This window comes from Rattus rattus, chromosome X (assembly GCF_011064425.1).
Source record: "Rattus rattus isolate New Zealand chromosome X, Rrattus_CSIRO_v1, whole genome shotgun sequence".
Lineage (NCBI taxonomy): Eukaryota > Metazoa > Chordata > Mammalia > Rodentia > Muridae > Rattus > Rattus rattus.
The window spans coordinates 60,482,223-60,502,173 of NC_046172.1; the positions used below are offsets into that span (position 1 = coordinate 60,482,223).

General features: G+C 40.9%; 1 protein-coding gene across 3 annotated transcripts in view; it reads right to left on the reverse strand.

Annotated features, from left to right (window-relative positions):
• Positions 1–602: 602 nt before the first annotated feature.
• Positions 603–19,951, reverse strand: part of Phka1 (phosphorylase kinase regulatory subunit alpha 1) — a 125,258-nt gene continuing 105,909 nt past the window's right edge. The window contains exons 27-33 of one of the 3 annotated variants that reach the window (XM_032889572.1): positions 18,342–18,457; positions 17,884–17,922; positions 15,145–15,195; positions 9,252–9,422; positions 4,258–4,311; positions 3,530–3,730; positions 603–2,976 (exon numbers count right to left, since the gene is read on the reverse strand). In XM_032889572.1, coding sequence (XP_032745463.1) covers positions 2,803–2,976; positions 3,530–3,730; positions 4,258–4,311; positions 9,252–9,422; positions 15,145–15,195; positions 17,884–17,922; positions 18,342–18,457 — 806 coding nt within the window. In that variant the 3' untranslated portion in view covers positions 603–2,802. Of the gene's footprint in view, positions 2,977–3,529; positions 3,731–4,257; positions 4,312–9,251; positions 9,423–15,144; positions 15,196–17,883; positions 17,923–18,041; positions 18,081–18,341; positions 18,458–19,951 lie in introns of all 3 variants that reach the window. The other 2 variants (XM_032889573.1, XM_032889574.1) reach the window with 2 other exon arrangements.

Genomic DNA, 19,951 nt, shown 5'->3' on the forward strand with positions numbered 1-19,951 from the left:
CCCTTGGCCTCCACATGCATGTACAACAGCATGACACACAAATACTTGGCATGTGTGAAAACACACACATATGATTCTGTAAACTATGGCTAAGGGTTACAACTTTTGCCATACCAGTTGGGTCAAATTCCCAGATTGTAGTAAAACTAAATTAATTAGGCAGGGCATGTAGAGACACTGTTCACCTTTGCTGGGTAACTACTCTCTTCTTATAGAAATGGCCAGTGAGTTTTTGGGTTTGTTTTGTGTTATGGTTTGTCTTCTAAGATAGGGTTTCTCTATGCAGTCCTGGCTGTCCTGGAACTCACTCTGTAGAACAGGCTAGCCTCTAACTCACAGAGAGCCACCTGCCTCTGACTCCCAAGTGCTAGGATTAAAGGCATGTGCTATGACCACCAGGCTCAAACCCGTGAGTGTTTTAAACACTATGTGAAATATTGAGAATACTTACAACAAACTTATTTTCCAGTAGTTTAGAAACACCACTTATAGAGTTGAACTAGAGTAAACACCCATCATATTTTTAGTGGACAGTCTGTCTAAAGATAGCACTAAACCTATGTTTTTTACATATGGTATATGATATATGATAATGCACAGTATATAAATGTTAGTTTTATTGACCCAGTTAATGAGCTTTGCATATACTGTATACCAAAATATTATGTGAAATAATCATGAATAAGCTTCAGTCACAAACTGGATAAGCTTTTGTGCAGTAACACTAGACACAGTCAATTCTTAGTCTTTATTCTAATTTCAAGACATTATGTGTTTTTTTTTAAAGTCCCAACATGTTTTTTCTTCATGTTAACACTCTTAAATGAACAAAATGGCAGTATTATTTTCTAAAATGTTACTTTAAAAATTAAATACCACTGTCTGAGCATTATATCCACAGGTAAATCAGTGACTCCAGAGAAATGTAGGCATCAGTGTCAATTCAAAAACAGGGTCAGGAAGGCGTGGAGCTCCCACCCACAGTGCTTGGCTGGCTTTCTCTTCATGGCCTATAAAAGACAAACAGGTGCAGAAACAGGTTGTGTGCTCTCCTCAGAAGTCACCAGAAAGCCAGGACTCAGAAAGCTCTTCACTGTGTTTCCATGGTTTGGGAGAGGGTCGAGGTGGCTGGCAGCCCTTTGCTTCCACCGCTTGTCTGCTAGCACGCTGCATTTAGCCGGGGTGCTCAGAAGATCCACCTCGCTCTGACTGTTTTGAGCTCACTGCCCCATTCTACCTGTTACTGTTCTGGGAGAAAACCCTTAAAATTTTGAGGGAAAGGGGAGTTGAGAAGGAAATCCTCTGGCTAGAAACAAGGACAATCAGGAGAAACTTCTGTTAAGCCAGGCTACCTATTCAGCGAAGCAGAAAATAGGACCGAAGGTATATTTCTACTACCCTTCGAGTGTCAGCCTGAGACCAGCACACCACTCGCTCACACATGCACAACATGCTTTCAAATGTTTCTGAGACAGGGTCTCATACCCAGGCTGTCCTGAAACTTGCTATGTATCCCTGACTGGCTTTGAATTCATAATCTTCCTGCCTCAGACTCTCAAGTGCTTGGATTAGCAGTCGGTATGACCAGGCTTGGTTTGCAATATTATTTACATTCTTATTCAGTTCGTCTATGTAGAGACAGACAGACATATCAAAAACAGTTACAAATTATTGAACCACTTACAAGCACATACAGATATGTATAACAATAGATATTTGACCACAGTTATCAAGATTAAAGGATGTAATTTAACTCAAATTAAAAATTAAAAACAAATGTAAATGAAGGAATTGAAGAATAAATGTGGAGGGAGTGAAAGGTAGCTGGATGTGCTGGGGACTGATTGGTGAGATGGGAAACCAAGGGACAGGAAAGTAGTGTTCAGTTAGGCAGCCACAGACTGGATGCTGAGTTTCACTTTGCTTAAGATAGGCTTCAGTTACTCTCCGTGTTGTGTGTGGCTACACTCCAGAGGTAAGGATTTGGGTGTTCAAGGCTGTCCACAAACAACCTACCTACCTCTGACAGTCTCTTGGTTCCCTATGTGTAAAGCGCTACATATACAACTTCTCTCCTTTCCTTTCTTCTGGAATTACGTTCCTGGCTCCATTTCTCTGGGTTATTCCAAGTATTAACACAGACATCCTTAAACTTCCATGGGAGCTTACATTTTTTTAATATTTCGCCACAGAGATGGTAGGCCGATACAGAAAGAACAATGAAAGGCAGTATTTCTACAACAAAACCACCATTTCACCACTCAGAGTGAAGCAACCTTTGAGTGAAGAAGGAAGTCAAGATCTGGTACCGGCTTTTCCTAAGTAAAGGCACTTAGAGTAGACAGTTCCAATTGACAGCAGCATAAAATCCAATTTAGCATCTACTCTCTTGAAATGATGGCCCAGTCAATACCCACCACTCATATGCACACGTAAAAACCAACAAAGAAGAAAACCAACTTACAGGAATAAGTTATGAATACCTTTCCCCAAAAGGAGTTTAAAAACTAAGCTGGTAACAGCTCTACAGAATAAAAACACATGCAGACTTTTATGAACCATAAAAGAGTAGGAATAGTGACTGCAGGCCCGGTTGAATTTTCACTCTGGAGGTGAGTCACCGGGTAAGGGTTCTTTTCTTCAAAAGTAGTGAGATTATCAGCAAAGTTGTCTCTCTTCTTGGGAGGGATGGGGCAGGAAAGGGGCATGGGGGAGTGATCAGGTGTTAACATGTCAGTTCCATGCACAATCAAGCAGACAGGCTAGATACTGAAGTATTCTAGCAGCCAGAACCCACAGCCATCACTGCATGGCACAGAGGCTGTGTGGCAGAAACTCCTGCACGTAGGTGGCAGCGGCCTTGGAGAGGTAGGTCATGGTGCCAAATCTGCCACTGGGTGCACTGTCATACAGAAGAGTACAGATGCCAGATGCAGGATCCTTTGCCAACATGATATCATCTGCGCCGAGGGTTTTCTATTTGGTTTAAAAGGGTAGGAAAACACAGTGAACAGGAAAAGTTTTACTGATCCTACTAAGTCCAACTCTAGTATTCCACCCCATCACCAATCCTTTGGCTGTTTAACCAGAAGGGGACGTGAAGGGTTCTGAAGGATAGATATGAATTGCTATACATAGAACTTGTCACTCGACTCCTTAAATTATTTTAATTACCATTTAGAATTTTCTATTATAAAGCATTTTGAAAATAAAATATCAATTAAAAACTGATTAAATGAGCCACATTTGCTAATAACAGAGGATGTTACTAGCACTTGGAGATAACCCTGGTGAGACCACATTGGGATGCCCACCTTGGCTTGCATTCCTTCATATTTCATTTGGATACCTCGGTCTTCTCTCATAGTAGCTAGAGAAGGAAACATCAGCTGTATGTTTTGGGTCTCCTGTAGCTAAAGCTGGTCTTGAGCTCACTAAATAGCTGAGCCTGGCCTTGATCTTCCAATCCTCTTGCCCCCAAACTCCTAGATGCAGTGACCGCAGGTGTAATCCACATGCGGCAACCTACCTGTTCCTGAAGGAACAAGTCATTGGCAATATGAACTATTTTTTCCACAGCAATGATGCTCCCAATGCTATGGATTTCAATATCGGCCAGCATGGTGAGAACGAGGATGGCTTCAACCAGAAGCTGACGGTACTCTGGCTGAGGCACACGGTTCAGGACGGACTCCACGTGGACAGAGAATTTAATCTCGCCTGGGGTCATCTGTGACAGAAAAAGAAAAAGAAAGTCACTTTCTAGGATCCCATCATCCAAGGACAGGAATCCTGTCCTTTGAGAAGAGGTAAAAAGCCCTGTAACTACAATATGGCTTCAGCCCCTTTGATGAAATGGTGTAAGTGGGTTTAATCAATTTGGAAGGCAATCTGGTAATGCACAAGAGTCATAAAAGTGAGACTGTCCTCTACCCTAAAATCTTCCTTCTGGGACTCTGCTCTAAGAAAACAAGTCGGAGAAGCAAACGCTCATGCTCGCACAGCAAAGCGCTTTACTGAGCGAGCCAGCTCTCTAGCGCCGTCTTATCATTGTCTAATATTCCCATTCCATCTTTACGTCCTCCATGCATCTCAGACTCAGTTGCTTGATAAAATGGTAGGTCTGTTACTCTAAAAACTAATTGATAGATTTAGTTTCGATAATATCGATTCAATCACTATCAATTCAACAGCTGATGATGGAGAAGTTTCAGATGGCAAAGCTTGCTGTCCTGTAAATAGAAAACAGAATCTTACCTCCCTAGTGCTTGAAGAGGGAAGAACAAAACCTTCCACAGAAAGCCCGTGACACTGTGAAATAGAAAAGCGTGTTATTGCCAGAGATCAGCTAACAACTGGGAGGCCAGAAGGAGAGACCTCATGTTTGTTAGTGTGCTTCAAAAGCTGACAAGATGCTTGGCAGTAAAAGGTGCTCGCCAACACCCGTGCAAGCCTAATGAAATGACTTTACTCCCATAATCCCAAGTAAAGGAAATGGAGAACATACTCCACAAAATTGTTCTCTAACCACCACATGTATGCTACGGCATGTGCCCCCCACCATCATGTGTACACAAACACACACACACACACACACACACACACACACACACACACACTATTTTTTAAGAAAGTTAATAGACTTAGGCTGTAAACAATGGCTTGGAGTATACATTAATGTACATGACCCATTCCTACTCATTCTAGTTGAGTCCCTCATTGTCGGGCACTGCTGATTAAGGTCAAAGTCTACCATTGTTCTGATAGCCTTCTGAGCTTGGCAAAAATGGGGAACTCCCTTTACCAGCAGGGTTTCTCCTTCTCTAACCTTGTCTGGGGAGTCCAATACCCGCTTATTGTCACTGCAGCACTGGGGTCCTGTGACCCACCCACTCTGGACTTCGCTTCACCCTTTCTTGTCTGGTGTGTACTGGAGTCTGGTCACACCAGAGGGAGATGTGGACTACAGGACACAGTTCTGCTCCATCCTTCCCCATTTGGTGTGCAACAGTTCCTGAACACCACAGGGGAAGAAGTGGAAGAACACATACCATGCATACCTTATCGATATTCTTCTCCTGTCCTATTTTCCCATCTTTTAACATTGTAAATATATTATTTTCTGTTTATTACTTATTGTGAATAATATAAGTTCCACAAAGACAGAATTGTTGGCTATTTTGTCTTTTGTAATGGGAATAACCAGAAGACAGTCTTGTGCATAGTAGATACTCAAAAAACATTATTATCATTGTCATTATTTGAGACATGGTCTCATGTGACCTAAGCTTATCTCAAATTCACTATGTGGCTGGGGCTGCTCTTGGAAGTTCTGTCTTCATTTCTTCAGTGCTTTCAAGCACAGGTGTGGAACACCAAACCTGGATCAATACATACATGAGGAATTCTTTGTCTTTCTCTAGCATATCAAATCAACGATTAAAAAGCAGTGGGAATTAACCACTTACTTTAGATTCTATAGAAAACAAAACTATATAAAACAACCACATATAACCAACAGGTTTACTGACTCAGTTGGACAATTACATGCTATTTTCCAGATTCTAAGTAATCTCTGTACATTCAATTACCAGCTTTGAAACATGTAGAACTTATTGTTACTTTCCTGTCTGGACAGGTGTGGGTTTAACCTCTCTAAGACACCAAGTCTAGGTTTTGATTCTGCCAAAATCTACCATTCTTCCCAGGCAGACTTAAATAGTCCTTTGTTTTTATCCCTACAGCCTTGTGGTTAAGCATCCTTTAAAAAACATTTATTTGTGTGTGGTGGTGGTGGTGGCAGGCACAAGTCAACAAATGTAGAAGCGTCAGAGGGCAACTTGTGGTGAGTTGTTTTTTCCATCATGGGGTCCCTGAATGGAACTCAGATGATTAGTCACAGTGGCAAGAATCATTTTGCCTTGTGATTAGGTATCTTTATTACAAATCATTTTGACTTTGTGTAACAGTTGCTTTGAAGGAAGGTAGCCACAAGAGTCACCTCCTTGATGACAAAGAACAGATGTCCTTCTGTGGACAGAGCACCTAAGACATGTCTATTAAGTTGAGTTGTGGTAATCCCTCAGTAACTGGAGAGAGAAAATACACACTGGTATCTGTCATGCTGGAATAGTTAGCTGTAACAAAGCAGGCTCCAAGCAACCATAAAATGAGACTCTGAGGAATCGACTTTTGCTATTTCTATTGTGTCCCTGGAAGATCACTGTGCTGACAGGGTCAAAAACCCTACGTCAAGGTTATGATGCCATTAGTGAACTATTTCTCATGTCCTTCTTAAGGGAAATGAAGCAAAAGTAGCACCCAGGAGACTGAAATGAGACCTACGCAATGGATATATAGCTCAGTTGGCACAGTGCTTGCCTCACACGTGGAGACTGGCTCACTTCTCAGAGAGACATAACCCAGTGTGGGAGTACAAACCTGTAATCCTGGCAGCCAGGAGGCAAAGGCAGAAGGATCAGCAAAGCCATCCTTGATTAAAATGAGGCCAGCCTCATATATGAGAGCTATGTCAGGAGAAAGAAAAAAGACTGTATTTGTATACATGAGATCATTCACTGAGCATAATGGTCTTCCTGGTCCTCTAAAAACTAGCATCACCATACTGGTGTGACATGCCCTTACATGTCTTTTATGTAATAAGCCTTAGAAATAAGAAGAAATATTAATCACACCAAGAGTTTCTATCTAGGCCTGGTGTGGTGGTGCATGCCAGCAATCTTAGCACTCCAAGAGTCTCAGGTGGGAGGATCTTGAATTGGAGGCCAGCCGGGACAATAACAAACCCTGTCTCAAAACAAATAATTCAGAGCTGGAAAGAGGGCTCAAAGGTTAAAAGCAGTTACTAGTTGTGATGGTTTCTATATGCTCGGCCCAGGGAGTGGCACTATTAGAAGGTGTGGCCCTACTGAAGTAGGTGTGCCTTTGTTGGAGTAGGTGTGTCACTGTGGGTGTGGGCTATAAAACTCTCATCCTAGCTGCCTGGAAGTCAGTATTCTGCTACCAGCTTCCAGATGAAGATGTAGAACTCTCAGCTCGGCTTTCACCATGCCTAACTAGATGCTGTCATCTTCCTGCCTTGATGATACTTGACTAAATCTCTAAACCTATAAGTGAGCGCCAACTTAATGTTGTCCTTATTATAAGAGTGGCCTTGGTTATGGTATATGTTCACAGCAGTAGAACTCTAAGAGAGAAGTTGGTATCAGGATTAGGATATTGTTGTGATAGGCCTGACCATGCTTTTTATGGGAAGAATGTGGATTTTGGGCTTTGGATTTGGAAAACAGTGGAATGCTTTAAATGGGGCTTTATGGGCTATCCTAGTAGAAATATGGAAGACTGTGTTTGTGAGTGATTTGAATCTGGGGCAAGTGAAGAAGGACTTAAATCCAGGCTTGGTGGACCATATCTTTAAACCCAGCTGGTAATAGAATAAGGGGGGGGGGACCATGTTCCAGCCCCAGAAATCAGCAGAACACAGCAGCTTCAGTTATGTGGCTCTGGCTTTAGAGTGAAAAATAGAAGGGACTGGGACAATTCTGGTTAGCTGGAGCTAAGAAATTAGCGGTGATTAAGAAGATACCAACATCTCTGAGATGAAAACTTCTTGAAAACGTTTTCTGAGAGCACAAAGAAGCTGCAGCACAAGGTAATGTGCAAGAGTCACCTGAGTGGTACTGTTTTTGAAGGTGTGAAGGGGTCATGAAGAACAGCTGAGGCTTGGCACTGTGAGGGGCCATGGAAGACCATTGGTAAAGGAGCGGCCTCAGTCGCAGCTGATAACCCAGAACTGAAGGGGTCATGCAAAGGGTTTGAGGCTTGGCACCATGAAGAGAGCCTATGAGAGGCTTTTGATGAAGCGTAGTTGCAGTAGAAGACCCCAGCATATTGGAGATGCCAGTACCATGGGAAGATCACCGAGAACAGCAGCAGCAGTGGGCTGGATCGTCCTGAGCTTAGAGTGCTACAGAGATCAGAGCTGGAGAAGTGACACCAGCCCCATGGATGAGCCCAGAGGATCATGTGTGGATCCCAGACGATGAAACAAGAAGCCATAACATTGAAGTTGCCTTGGAGACAATGAAATGTTCAAAATGCCAGAGCCACTGGCTATCCTCTCAGAAAAGCTGCTAACAGGGAGTGCAACCAGCCCAGGAGGAAGAAGTTTGTTGCAGTCAACAAAGATGAAAAGGGAGTTGAAGATCTGAAGAGCACTTTAACATCTGCCTTGGCGATGCAGAGTGACTTTGTCCAGCTGGTTTCCTGTCTTGCTTTATAGTTAAGCGATTGGATGGATCTCAGAAGAGACTTTGTACTTTGAACTTCCAACATTGTTAAGACTACTATAGACTATGGGAGCTTTGAAAGTTGGACTAAATATATTTTTATTATGCTATGTTTATGGAGGCCACTGTGGGCCTAGGGCTTAAACCCTCATCCTAGCTGCTTGGAAGTCAGTATTCTGCTAGAAGCCTTCAGATGAAGAGTCACCTAAGTCATGGTGTCTGTTCACAGCAGTATATATAAGCACTAAATAAGACATTAGTCTTGCAGAAAACCCCACCCACATGACCCCACTCACAACTGCCTGCAACTCCAGTTCCAGGAGATCTGATGCCATCCTCTGACTTCTGCTGGAACTTCATGAACATATGTATATTCAGGCCCACATACATATAACATAAACACACACACACACACACACCCAAAACAAAATCAAAACAAAAAACGAAGCCAATTATTAACAACAAGAGCATCACTGCAGCTTTTCATTTGTTTAGTGGTATTCATCTAAGAAAGAATGTAAGTTAGAGCTGCCTGTGCAAACTCCCCACATATGTCATTGTTTTATTGGAGTTACGTATAAATATGAACAGCTCGGAGTTACAAATAACATCTCTACTCTCATAGTACCAACAAAGAAAGTGAGCTACTTATTAGCATATTATTGACTGTCAGCAAATGTGTTGCAATATTCCACAATGTTCGACTATAGCCCTAAGCAGAGAGGTTATGATTATTAAAATCTTATTTAGAAACAATACATCGTAACAATAAGGAAAATAGACTAAATTATTCATGTCACAATAAATCGATTGCTTTGTGTTTTTCTCTATACTTTATCTGTGAATTTCCTCCCTATATAATTACAACCATGTTATGTCCCATTAGCTAGACCAATTCAGAATTTATGAGGGAAATAAAGAATAACTCTGTGTTATACTCACTTTCTGCAAAATTTTCCACACTTTTTGATAAAATCCAATTGGTACTCTATTTAGTGCTCCATCTAGTCTTCTCCGGCGTTGCCATTGGCCTTGACGACTATCTTTAGATGTCTGTGGCTCACATACGGTAGGAAAGGATCCACTGCTCGCAGAAATACAGGCTGCAGGGGACTTGGGAGAAGAACAAGTGTAAATCAAAAGTGACCTCTTATCATAGATAAGAGTATCATAACACTTATATTTTAATTTCAAAACCTAAAAATGATAAACAATGTACAACACAGTGAATTGTAAGTTCTCGATAGAGGGGGGGGGCACACGGTAGATGAAAGAGCCGATGTGGGGTTGGGGATTTAGTTCAGTGGTAGGCGCTTGCCTAGGAAGCTGCAAGGCCCTGGAGTTGGTCCCCAGCTCTGGAAAAAAAAAAAAAAAAGAGAAAGAAAGAGCCGATGTAAGGACATGACAATAAAACTAGTCAACCTCTGTATAGCTTGCAGTGTTGTACCACTGTATAGTCACTGATGTGCCAGGGTCGGGGTATAACCAAGGGGACCTCCATCCTCTCAGGGTGGGGGTTGGGGGAGGGACTGTGTGAGTGGGGAGCGGGAGGGGGATAACGATTGTGATGTAAAGTGAAAAAATAAGTGAATTAATGAAAAATAACGTATTTTATTTTTTGAGATTATAGTCTAATTACTTCATTTCCCCCTTTCTTCTCTCCAAACCTTTCCAAGTATTCTTCCTTGCTTTTTTTCAAATTCATGGCCTCTTTTCCGTCAATAGTTGTCACATCCATATACACAAGAACAACCTGCTTAGTCTGTACAATGATGCTTGTGTGAATGTTTTCAAGGCTGACCATTTGGTATTGGATAACTAACTGGTGTGTTGTTCCCTGGGGAAATTATTGCATAAAGCACTCTGGTGATTCAGAGTAACAACCATAAAAATACCAACAACGCAGGACATTCCAAACTGTCTGCTTATCTAGCTTTATCTCTTTAACTTCTAGCTGCTCTCTGGTGGTGTTTGTTACTTTCACGACTTTTAACACAAGCCTCTGTATGTTACTTTTTCTGTTGCTGAGAGAAAACACCATGACTACACCAACTTCTAAAAGAAACCACTTAATTGGGCTTCTAAATACACTCAGGACTGTCACCTATTTTTTAAAAGATGAGATCTGTTTAAGTATTAGAAGCCAACAGCCTGAAAACAAAACAAAGAAAACAATCAATTCCCCTTTAAAACAGTATTGAAAAAAAATTGGTCCAGGCTTGGTGGTGCACACGTTTAATCACAGTACTCGGGAGGCAGAGACAGGTGGATCTCTGTGAGTTTGAGGCCAACCTGTTCTACATAGTGACTCTTAGGATAGGCAGGGTTACATACAGAGACCCTGTCTTTTTTTTTTAAAGAAACAAAAAGCCAAACTGTATGAATAAATATAACAAAGGTATAAAACATGTCTTCGGACTGTAAAATATACTGAAATAAACTACCTAAATGAATGGAAGGACAACCACAAATCAGAGGACATGAGTAAGATGGTAATTTTGATCTACAGATTGAACACAGCCTATATCAAAGTCCCAGTTAAATTCTTGAGGGACATTAACAAGTTGTTCCTAAAATTCATGTGAAAGTTTAAGGGACCTATGTTATCTAATACAATCTTTAAAAGGAAGAAAAAAGTACGAAGGCTCATATAGTTCAATTTCATAATGCACTGTGCAAAGCTATAGTAATTTCAACTATGTCGTACTGGCATAGGATCGACCCATGCAGATCAATAGCACAAAATTCAGAAATAAATCACATTTTGTCTAATCTTCAATAAAAGTTCCAAGAGAATTAAATGGGAGAAAATAAAGTCTTTTGAACAAATGGTGCTGAACAACTGAATACCCACATGGCAGAGAATAAAGTAGTCCCTGTTTGACACCATGCACAAAAGTGGGTGTCCCAATGGATTGTTTGCAAAAAGAAAGAAAACCAAAAGACAAAGGGCCCCAAACCAAATTAAAAACCACAAAAAGGGAAATCAAAACAAACAAGCAAAAAGACCAATAATATCAAACAAAACAAAATAAAACAAAAAGCCCATATCAAACTAAAAAAACACCCCCCATAAAAAATCAAACAAAAAGTCTTCCAAAATGCCCATGGAGTTGATTTTGTGCTGGCATGGGGCCTGCCCAAGGGATTGGTTAAAAAATAGAATCAACACAGCAGACCAGAGCAGAAGACTAGAGTGCTGGTTTTCAGAAGTCATTTTTACAGGTTTGGCACTTAATCTGGAATCTGGCTGTTGGGATGGATACCACCATTCCCCAAACTAATCACTATTCCTGAATTGCCTATATCAACACTGTGGTTTATTTAGAATGCCTGCTTTCCTCCTGGGAGTCTAGGGTTTGGGGATATGCCAGATTGAGGCTGAAGGCATGACTAGCCCCAAAGACCGGGGCACTGTGCTGGGTGTTTAATTAGCTTTTGGTTAGCAGCACTTCACTTGCTGTAACAAGTCATTGGTTACAGCAATTTTAGTGCATCTGTAGATGGCTCTGCTGGTGGAGTACTCTAGAATCTTGTGTTTCCTATGGGTTTCACCCAGGACACCCTTTCATTTTGCTGATTTTGTTATTTAGCCTTTTGCTGTATGATTATATGATTAATCCTGTGTCCCCTGCTAAACTGCTGAAGTTGCGGATGGCCTTAGGGAGTTTCCCCTCCTGATATAATCATAGACTCAAATGTAAGAGCTTAAACTATTTTACTAAAGTCCTTAGAAGAAAAAAATTGCATTAAATTTTTGTGGTGTTGATTTAGCTAAAGCCTTAGATAGGAACAATATAAGATAAAATAGAAAAACTGACCTCTGTTAAAATGGAAGATTTTGTTCTTCAAAGAACATCAGTAAGAATGAAAGGGAAATCCACAGAAAGAAGAAATATGTGCAAGTCACGTACGTATTCTAGAAGGATGTTGTGTTTAGAATATATAAAGAAGCCTTGTAACCCCCAAATATAAAACACACAATTAAAATGGGTAAAGAATCAGGGAAAGGCAAATTAAAGCTACTTTGAAATTCCAACTCAGCAGCTAATTGGCTGTATGCATGTAAATGTAAGTGTGGGTATAGGTCATGAAACTCTAAAGGAAACCATGAGAGGAAAGGGGGTGCTGAGGAAGGAGGGAAAGGGACAACATGTGACATAAAAGTGGGAAAGAGACCATGGGAGACAAAAGGGTACAAAGGGGGTAGGGAGATAGGCAAGGGTGGTGAAGAGAACGAGGAACAAAATGAGAGGATGTTTGAAAATGTCACAATGAAACATAATCTTTTTATGCTAATTAAAATAATGGGCAGATGATCGAAATTATACATTTCTCCTAACATAAGCAAGTGGCCACATCAATATCATTGGGCACACAGCTATGAAAAAATGAAACCCCACTAGGATGATCAACAAGAAAAGAAAGATTAGTATAAGCTCTGGGGAGGGGGTTGAGGAAATCAGCCTGCTTATCCCAATGCATAGTGCCAGGAATGCAAAGTGCTTCAGCTCTGCAGAAGTCTAATAGTTCCTCAATGCTAAACCTCCGCATTGGTTGAGACTGACTGGAAACTTGATGGGATTTAGAATCGCCATTGAAACAATGATGAGCATGTCTGGGAGGGATCCTCTACATTAACTTCATCAAGGTAGCAAGACTCGTGCCAAATGTGGGTGAAAAGCATTCCACTGGTTAGGGCCCTGGACCATACAAAAAGAGAAAAGCAAAAATGGAGAGGGTGTGAGGAGGAGAGGTGTGTGTATTGGCGGTGGCTGGGAAGAGTGTAAGGGAGTGCTGGGGATAGCTATGGGATAGCCATAATCTAGACAAATTGGCTATATGCATGGAATTATGAAAGATAAACTTTGAAAATTCTAGTTTTTAAAAAGGAGCAGGGGAGCGGAGCCCCAGCGTTCATCCGATCCTAACTGCAGGTTCAAGCTGACTGGATGCTTCATGATCCCGTGGCTATGTTTTCTCACATGCCCTCAGACTGTGCCAAAATAAACCTTTTAATTTTTTCATAAAGTTGCTTTTGTTAGGTATTTTTTTTCACAGCAACAGGAAAAGTAACTAACACATCCTGTAAAAAAATAGATCAAGAGAAATGAAAATACATAATTGTTTTGGCTTGTTTGATGCCAACCTGATGGAAGGTAGAGTCATTTAGGAAGAGGAACTCTCAAGGACAAAAATGTCTCCATAAGATTAGGCTGTAGCAAGGTCTGTCGTGCATTTTCTTAATTAGTGACTGATCTAGGAAGGCATAGGCCTTTGTGTGTGGTGCCTGGGTAGGTGGTCCTGGACTATACAAGAAACCAGGCTGGGCAAAGTCAGGAAGCAGAACTTCTTCCCTGGTCTCTAACTACATCAGCTTCTGCCTCCAGATTCCTGCCCTGTTTGAATTCTTGCCCTGACTTCCCTCGAGGATGGACTGTAATCAGACTGTGACATAAAATAAAATAATCCTCCTCAAGTTGCTCTCGGTGCTTTGATTACAACAAACACCCGAAAACACATACCTGTGTAAATACCTGTACTTAAAGGTTTATAGCGACATTGTGCATAAACTCACTTAGATGTCCATCAACTGATGAGCAGATAGAGAGAACGTGTTATAGCAATACTATGGGCATCACCGTGCAATAAAAAGGAATGGGACAGAAATGTGTATGACAACATAAAAACTCTGAAAGTTAAGCTACATGAAGGAGGAAATTCATTGGTTAAAACGATTATTTGGCAGATCAGATGCAGAAATAAATACAAAATAAAGGATGATAGAAATATTTTGTAAGAAAATAATTTATGTCATTTTAATTTCCTAAATCACTGATATCTCATCATTAACATGGAAATCACCAAGCTGGACAACTCCTCTTAATGTGATACTTAAGGTTAGTCAAAATATTATTTCTAATAGCTCTCTTCTTTAATTTGTGAGAAATGAAAGCATAACTTATTACGATTTAAACTAAAATATATGATTAAAGTATATCTTACATATAAGAAAATGTCATAACCCAACTCATTATTTCACAGCTTACTATATTCTAATAAAGTAGAAAAAATGAAAGAAATTTAATTAGAAAAGAATCGTTCTAAATTGTGAGCTTCATTATGTCATTTCTGTTTTGTTCAGTGTCGTTTCTCCCGGGCCTGACATAAAGTTGGCATTTAGTTCATTTCCTAACTGAATTCTTCTCAGGGGACCGGCTACAACCGAGTACCTTTGAAATTTAGCAGTGCCTCAGAGGTCCCTAAAGAGCCTTTTAGAACGGACTGCTGGGGCCTAACCTAGTCTTTCTGATGCAGCATCACTAGGATACAGAACAGAATTCAGATTTTCAAGTCAATTCCAAACTGATGTTCATGCTGCCTAGTCCACTGTAGGATGCACGGCGATGCACAGTTCAAAGAATAAATATCCATAAGAAGTACTTATTAAACTTTTTTCTTCTTGAAATCAGAAAGTGGTGGAACTCCCTTTCCTAACTTATTAGGAAAGAAACAGACCTGTCCCCTTTATAGGCACTTCTTGTATAGTCATGGTAGTTCTGGATCAATGTATTCATTTAGGTGTTTAGCCTTCAGATTTATTTTATGAATGGATACCCCAGGAGTACCTGAAAGCCACAGATGGTTGTGAATGTGGGGGCTGGGATGGAATGCAGGTCTTCTGCAAGAGCAACAAGTGTTCTTAACCACTGAGCCATCTCTCTAGCCCCCAATTTGTTTTTTTTTTAATATAGTCAAATACTATGTTATGATCTACATAACGGTATATCAAAACACTTGTGAATGAAGCATGAGATAACATAAAGTGAGTTACCGGAAAGGACGGTGACATCAAATCTATACTTGAGGGATGACCACCACTAGTCTATAAAAGAAATTGAGAAAATAAAACTTTTAAAGAGGCGAGATAAGGCAATCATTATTTGTGTTGTAAAAAAGCTATTAGTGGTATTATTGCTATGGAGCAGTTAAAGTAATTAGCTTGACATGTACCATTAAAGCCCGTGAAATAAGTTTACTCTAAATGCCATGCTAAAGGGTGAAATAAATTAAAAACTACCCTGAAATATCTTTGCCTAGAAATTAGAGTACTGGTAAAGTGGCAGAGAAGAATACAAAATATCAAACAGGCATGCAAGGATGGCAAGCAATGTGATAAAATAAAAAGTAATGATGATGTAGTCTCCCTCTCCTCCAAATTATTGTCCTAACCGTCTGGGCTCCTTTGAAGACCTATAGGTACTGAATATGTAGGAGAAAAACCTCAAGTAGCTGGAAAGGCCAATTTTAATCTAGCTGGCAACAAGGACTTCACGCTCCAATAATATAAAAATGTGTAAATAATACTGGATGTCTATAAAAACTATAATGTGAGCTAGGTGTGATGATACACACATTTAATCCCAGAAGTCTACAGGCAGAGGCAGGCAGGTTTCTGTGAGCTTAAGGTCTGCCTAGGCTACATATTGAGTTCCAGGATGGCCAGGTTACATAGAGAGACCTTGTTGCAATAGAAACAAAACAAACCCCCAAACTATAATGCACTTAGCCTGTCGCCCTCAACCAAAACAAGGACTGTTAACCAATCACATCAATGAATAATTATTCAGCACTGAAGTTGTCCTTTCCACTTCCAAATAGGAAATGCTCAGATAAAAAAATTACCTGGCAAGAACTGTAGCATGCGGGGTTTTCAGTTTTAAACTATATTTGGTATTTTATTTAATTTGTATTTTATGTGTATGGGTGTGTTTTGCCTACATGTATATCTGTGGACCACATGTGTGCAGTGGCTGTGGAGGCCAGACAAGGGTGCCAGAGTCCCTGGGTCTGGAACAACAGAGGCTGTGAGCCACCATGTGGGTGCAGGAAACCAAACCCAGCTTCTCTGGATGAGCAGCCAGCGCTCTTAGGCACGAGCCATCTCTCCAGCCCATGCTTATTCCAGTCTTCCCCTGGCATAAATACAAACGCCAAAGGATATTTAAGGAAGGTACGTAAATTTCCTTTCAAATTAGGCTTCAAGCACTGGCTTAATTCTTCTAAATGGTTTCAGAGCCCCCTTTAAAGAAGCAAAATCTTCATTTTGCCTCTTCTCCCCATGATGCTTTAATGCCTTAAGCTATTATGAGTCTACATTGAAAGCATGAGGGGTTTTAAGCCTTTCTTATGAGGTGCTATTAATAACTATACAAATGATCTCTACAAGTCCAGTCTTTAGGTCATGGACCCTAGGTGAGAGCTTAGTACTATCATTCTTCTAAAGGGAATTAGCACACACTAGTAGCACGAAGTGGACTCAATGGCTTCGACAAAATGAGTCCATGAAGTTGTGTAAGGAAAGTGGAAGGGGGCATGGAGAAGGGGGAGGGGAGTGATGGAGGATTAGATTTGATCGACGTGTGTGGAATTCTCAAACAATAAAAAGGAAGTGCTACTAGCGCCTTCTCAATGCAGAGATCCTAAAATCGAATGTTTTCCCACCGTTTTAAAAGATACTAACCATTTCATTGTATAATGCAACAAGCCATTCATTGTTAGCTGCAGAGAAGGGGGCTCTAATACATTGTTTAGCAACGATGATTCCCAGTCTGTTTAGATGCAGTTCTTCATGTACACAGTGCCACCCATATACCTCTCTCAGAGCAGTGATAAAATCTAATTTTGGACGAAAATCTAATAAAACATTATTGTTGTTTATTTTTATGGTGCTTGTGCATATTAAAATCCCCCAAAAGATTTAAAACTAAAATCTTCACCTAACCTGCTATTCTCTCTTGTACCTGTTTTTTTAATTTTTGAAGGACTAATATAATTTGAAAATTTTTATGTATGCGTTCTTTTTGCCTGCACATATGTATGTACACCATGGGGTAGCTGGTGCCCGTGAAGCCGGAAGAGGACATCTGATCCCCTGGAACTACTGTTAAGGACACTTGTGAGCTGTCATGTGTGTGCTGGGACCTCAACCTGGTTCCTTCATAAAGGCAGCGAGTGCTCTTAACTACTAAGACATCTCTCTGGCCCCATGGTTTTTTGTTTGTTTGTTTTGTTTTTTTTTAGATTTATTTATTTTTATTGTATGAGTATTTTGTCTGCATGTACATCTGTGTACCATGTGCATGCAGTACCCATGGAGGTTAGAAGGGATCCGCAGATGTCCTGGAACTGGAGTCAGACTGTTGTGAGCCACCATGTGTGTGCTGGGAACCCAAACCAGGTTCTCTGCGAGAGCAGTCACTGCTCCTAAGTGCTGAGCCATCTCTCCAGCTAGCTATTCTTAAAAGCGGTACGTCTGTCTACTTTTATAAAGAAAGTCTATTCTGCATTGTACATTAGCTATACCAAGGAAACTGAGGGCACCAGTTTCTTGTTACCTGTTGCCAGATACTTTCCTCCTAAAATTAAGTCATTTGATCAACAAAAGGGAATGCTGTCTACAAACGGCTGCTCTGAGGGACATTCCATGGAGTGGCATGGCTTGTGGAAAGCTTGTGAGCTGAAGCATGCTATGGCTGCTTAAAATCTGTTAAAACACTCTTCCTTGTTTCACCTGACTCTCGGGTGAGACAGACAGCCTACGGAATTCCACCTGAAAAACAAATGGTTCCAGTTACACTCGGGACAGGACACTACGGCCATGAGCACAACACAGTCTGCTTCTAAAGGGGTTAGGAAAGCCAGTTCGTGTTAAAAGATAGCTCTGGTCACCTGACTCTCAGTTGAGACAGACAGCCTACGGAATTCCACCTGAAAAACAAATGGTTCAGGTTACACTCGGGACAGGACACTACGGCCATGAGCACAACACAGTCTCATCTAAAATGATGTTTTGGTTTTGATTTTGTTTTTGGACAGTGTCCAGTATTCCTGGCGGGCTTCCATCTTGCTTTGTAGCTGATCCTCGAACTTCTGTCCCCTGTGTGTAAGTTTATAGGCATGCACCATCATGTCCAGCTAAGAATGCTGTTAATTGTGACTATGTCAGTAATTTTCCAGGTTATGTCTTACCTGCTTGATCTCACTTTTTAACTGCATGATTCCAGTTCGTTCTGTTTTTGTTGCTCCGACAGCACCGATCTCATGGATGGAAATAGCAGGACTCACATTTGAATCAGTGGGACGAACTGCATAGAATAAGATATCAAAGAATAATCCATCTCATTTTCTCTACCATTTAAAAAAATACTTACCTGTGCATTCTTCTTTTGTTTTTAACTTAATTAAAAAAACCCACCTAGTATAACCTTGCAGCTTTAAGTGTGGTTCTCGGACCAGTAGCATTGGTACTACAGAAGATACCGACAGCAGAATCTCAGGTCCCATATCAGGCTAATTCAGAATCTGCATTTTACAAATACCTCCAGCTTGAGGAGTACTATTTTCTAACTTCAAAATATATGATGATGATGATGATGATGACGACGACGACGACGACGACGACGACGACATTTTGTGACACAGGGTTTCACTGTATAGCCTTGGCTGTCCTGGGCTCTCCCTCTGAAGACCAGGCTAGCCTCAAACTCAAGAGATCTGCCTATTTCTGCCTCCTGAGTGCTGGGATTAAAGGCCTGTACCCCCACCACCTGGCTATTTTTATTTGTGCACTGTGTGTATGTATGTGCATGTACACATGTGCAGACACAAATGCATGTCATATGTGATAAGGGAGCTGGATTCTATGCAGCTGGAGTTACAGGCAGTTGTGAGCTGAGCTACATAGGTGATGGGAACTGAACTTGAATGAACAGGAAGTTCATTTAACTGCCGTGCTGTCTCTCCAGCTCCTGTTATCTAACTTTTGTGGGGAGTGGAGGGGTCCTAAGGAAATGAAGTCCTGAGTGTGTGCTGTTGACACTGGCATGGCCATGCTAAGGACTCAATGCCTCAGCCCCATGGGGGATAGTGGCAAAGCGTTCCCCAGGTGAGGCTCAGGGAGAAGGCTTTCCTTGGGGATGAGTGTGAATCTTGTTAGTATGTGCAGAAATGTCTACCTTAGCTTTTTCTCCCCTGATGTTGACAGCCTTAAGGTTGCTGCTATGGAGATTGGTGAGCCCAGCCTCCTTGTTCAGACATATACAACAGGCCCTCCATGATTTCAGCTTTTCTGTGTGTCTGTACAGGGTTGTCTTTTCTTCATTCCCTCACTACCCCACTCACATCTCTCCCTGGAGGCCATGCAAGGACACAAGGATACAAAACAAAAATCAAACATGCTAAAGTATGGCCATCCCTCCACTTGAAAAAGTATAACTCAAGATTAGTAGTTGAATATATGAGGTATCACTTTTTCACTTCTTTAGGTTTTGGTTCTGCTTCTTTAGGTATAGAGCATAAATAATGCTGCAAAACCCCAGAATACACACTGGTTTTGATTGACACGGGCTGTATTCATGCACTAAAATAATGCATGCAGTCTCAGTGATCTATAAATTAACACCTGTTAATTAAAGTGTAAAAGTGCACATGAAGATGGGCTTGTTATAGACTCTATAGGTATCATAATTTAAGGCTGAAAGGACATAGTAGATATGTTGCAACTACCAACATACAACCCCCCCATAACATTATCATTTCTACCGAATTACCAAATTTTGAATACTAAAAAGATTCAGACT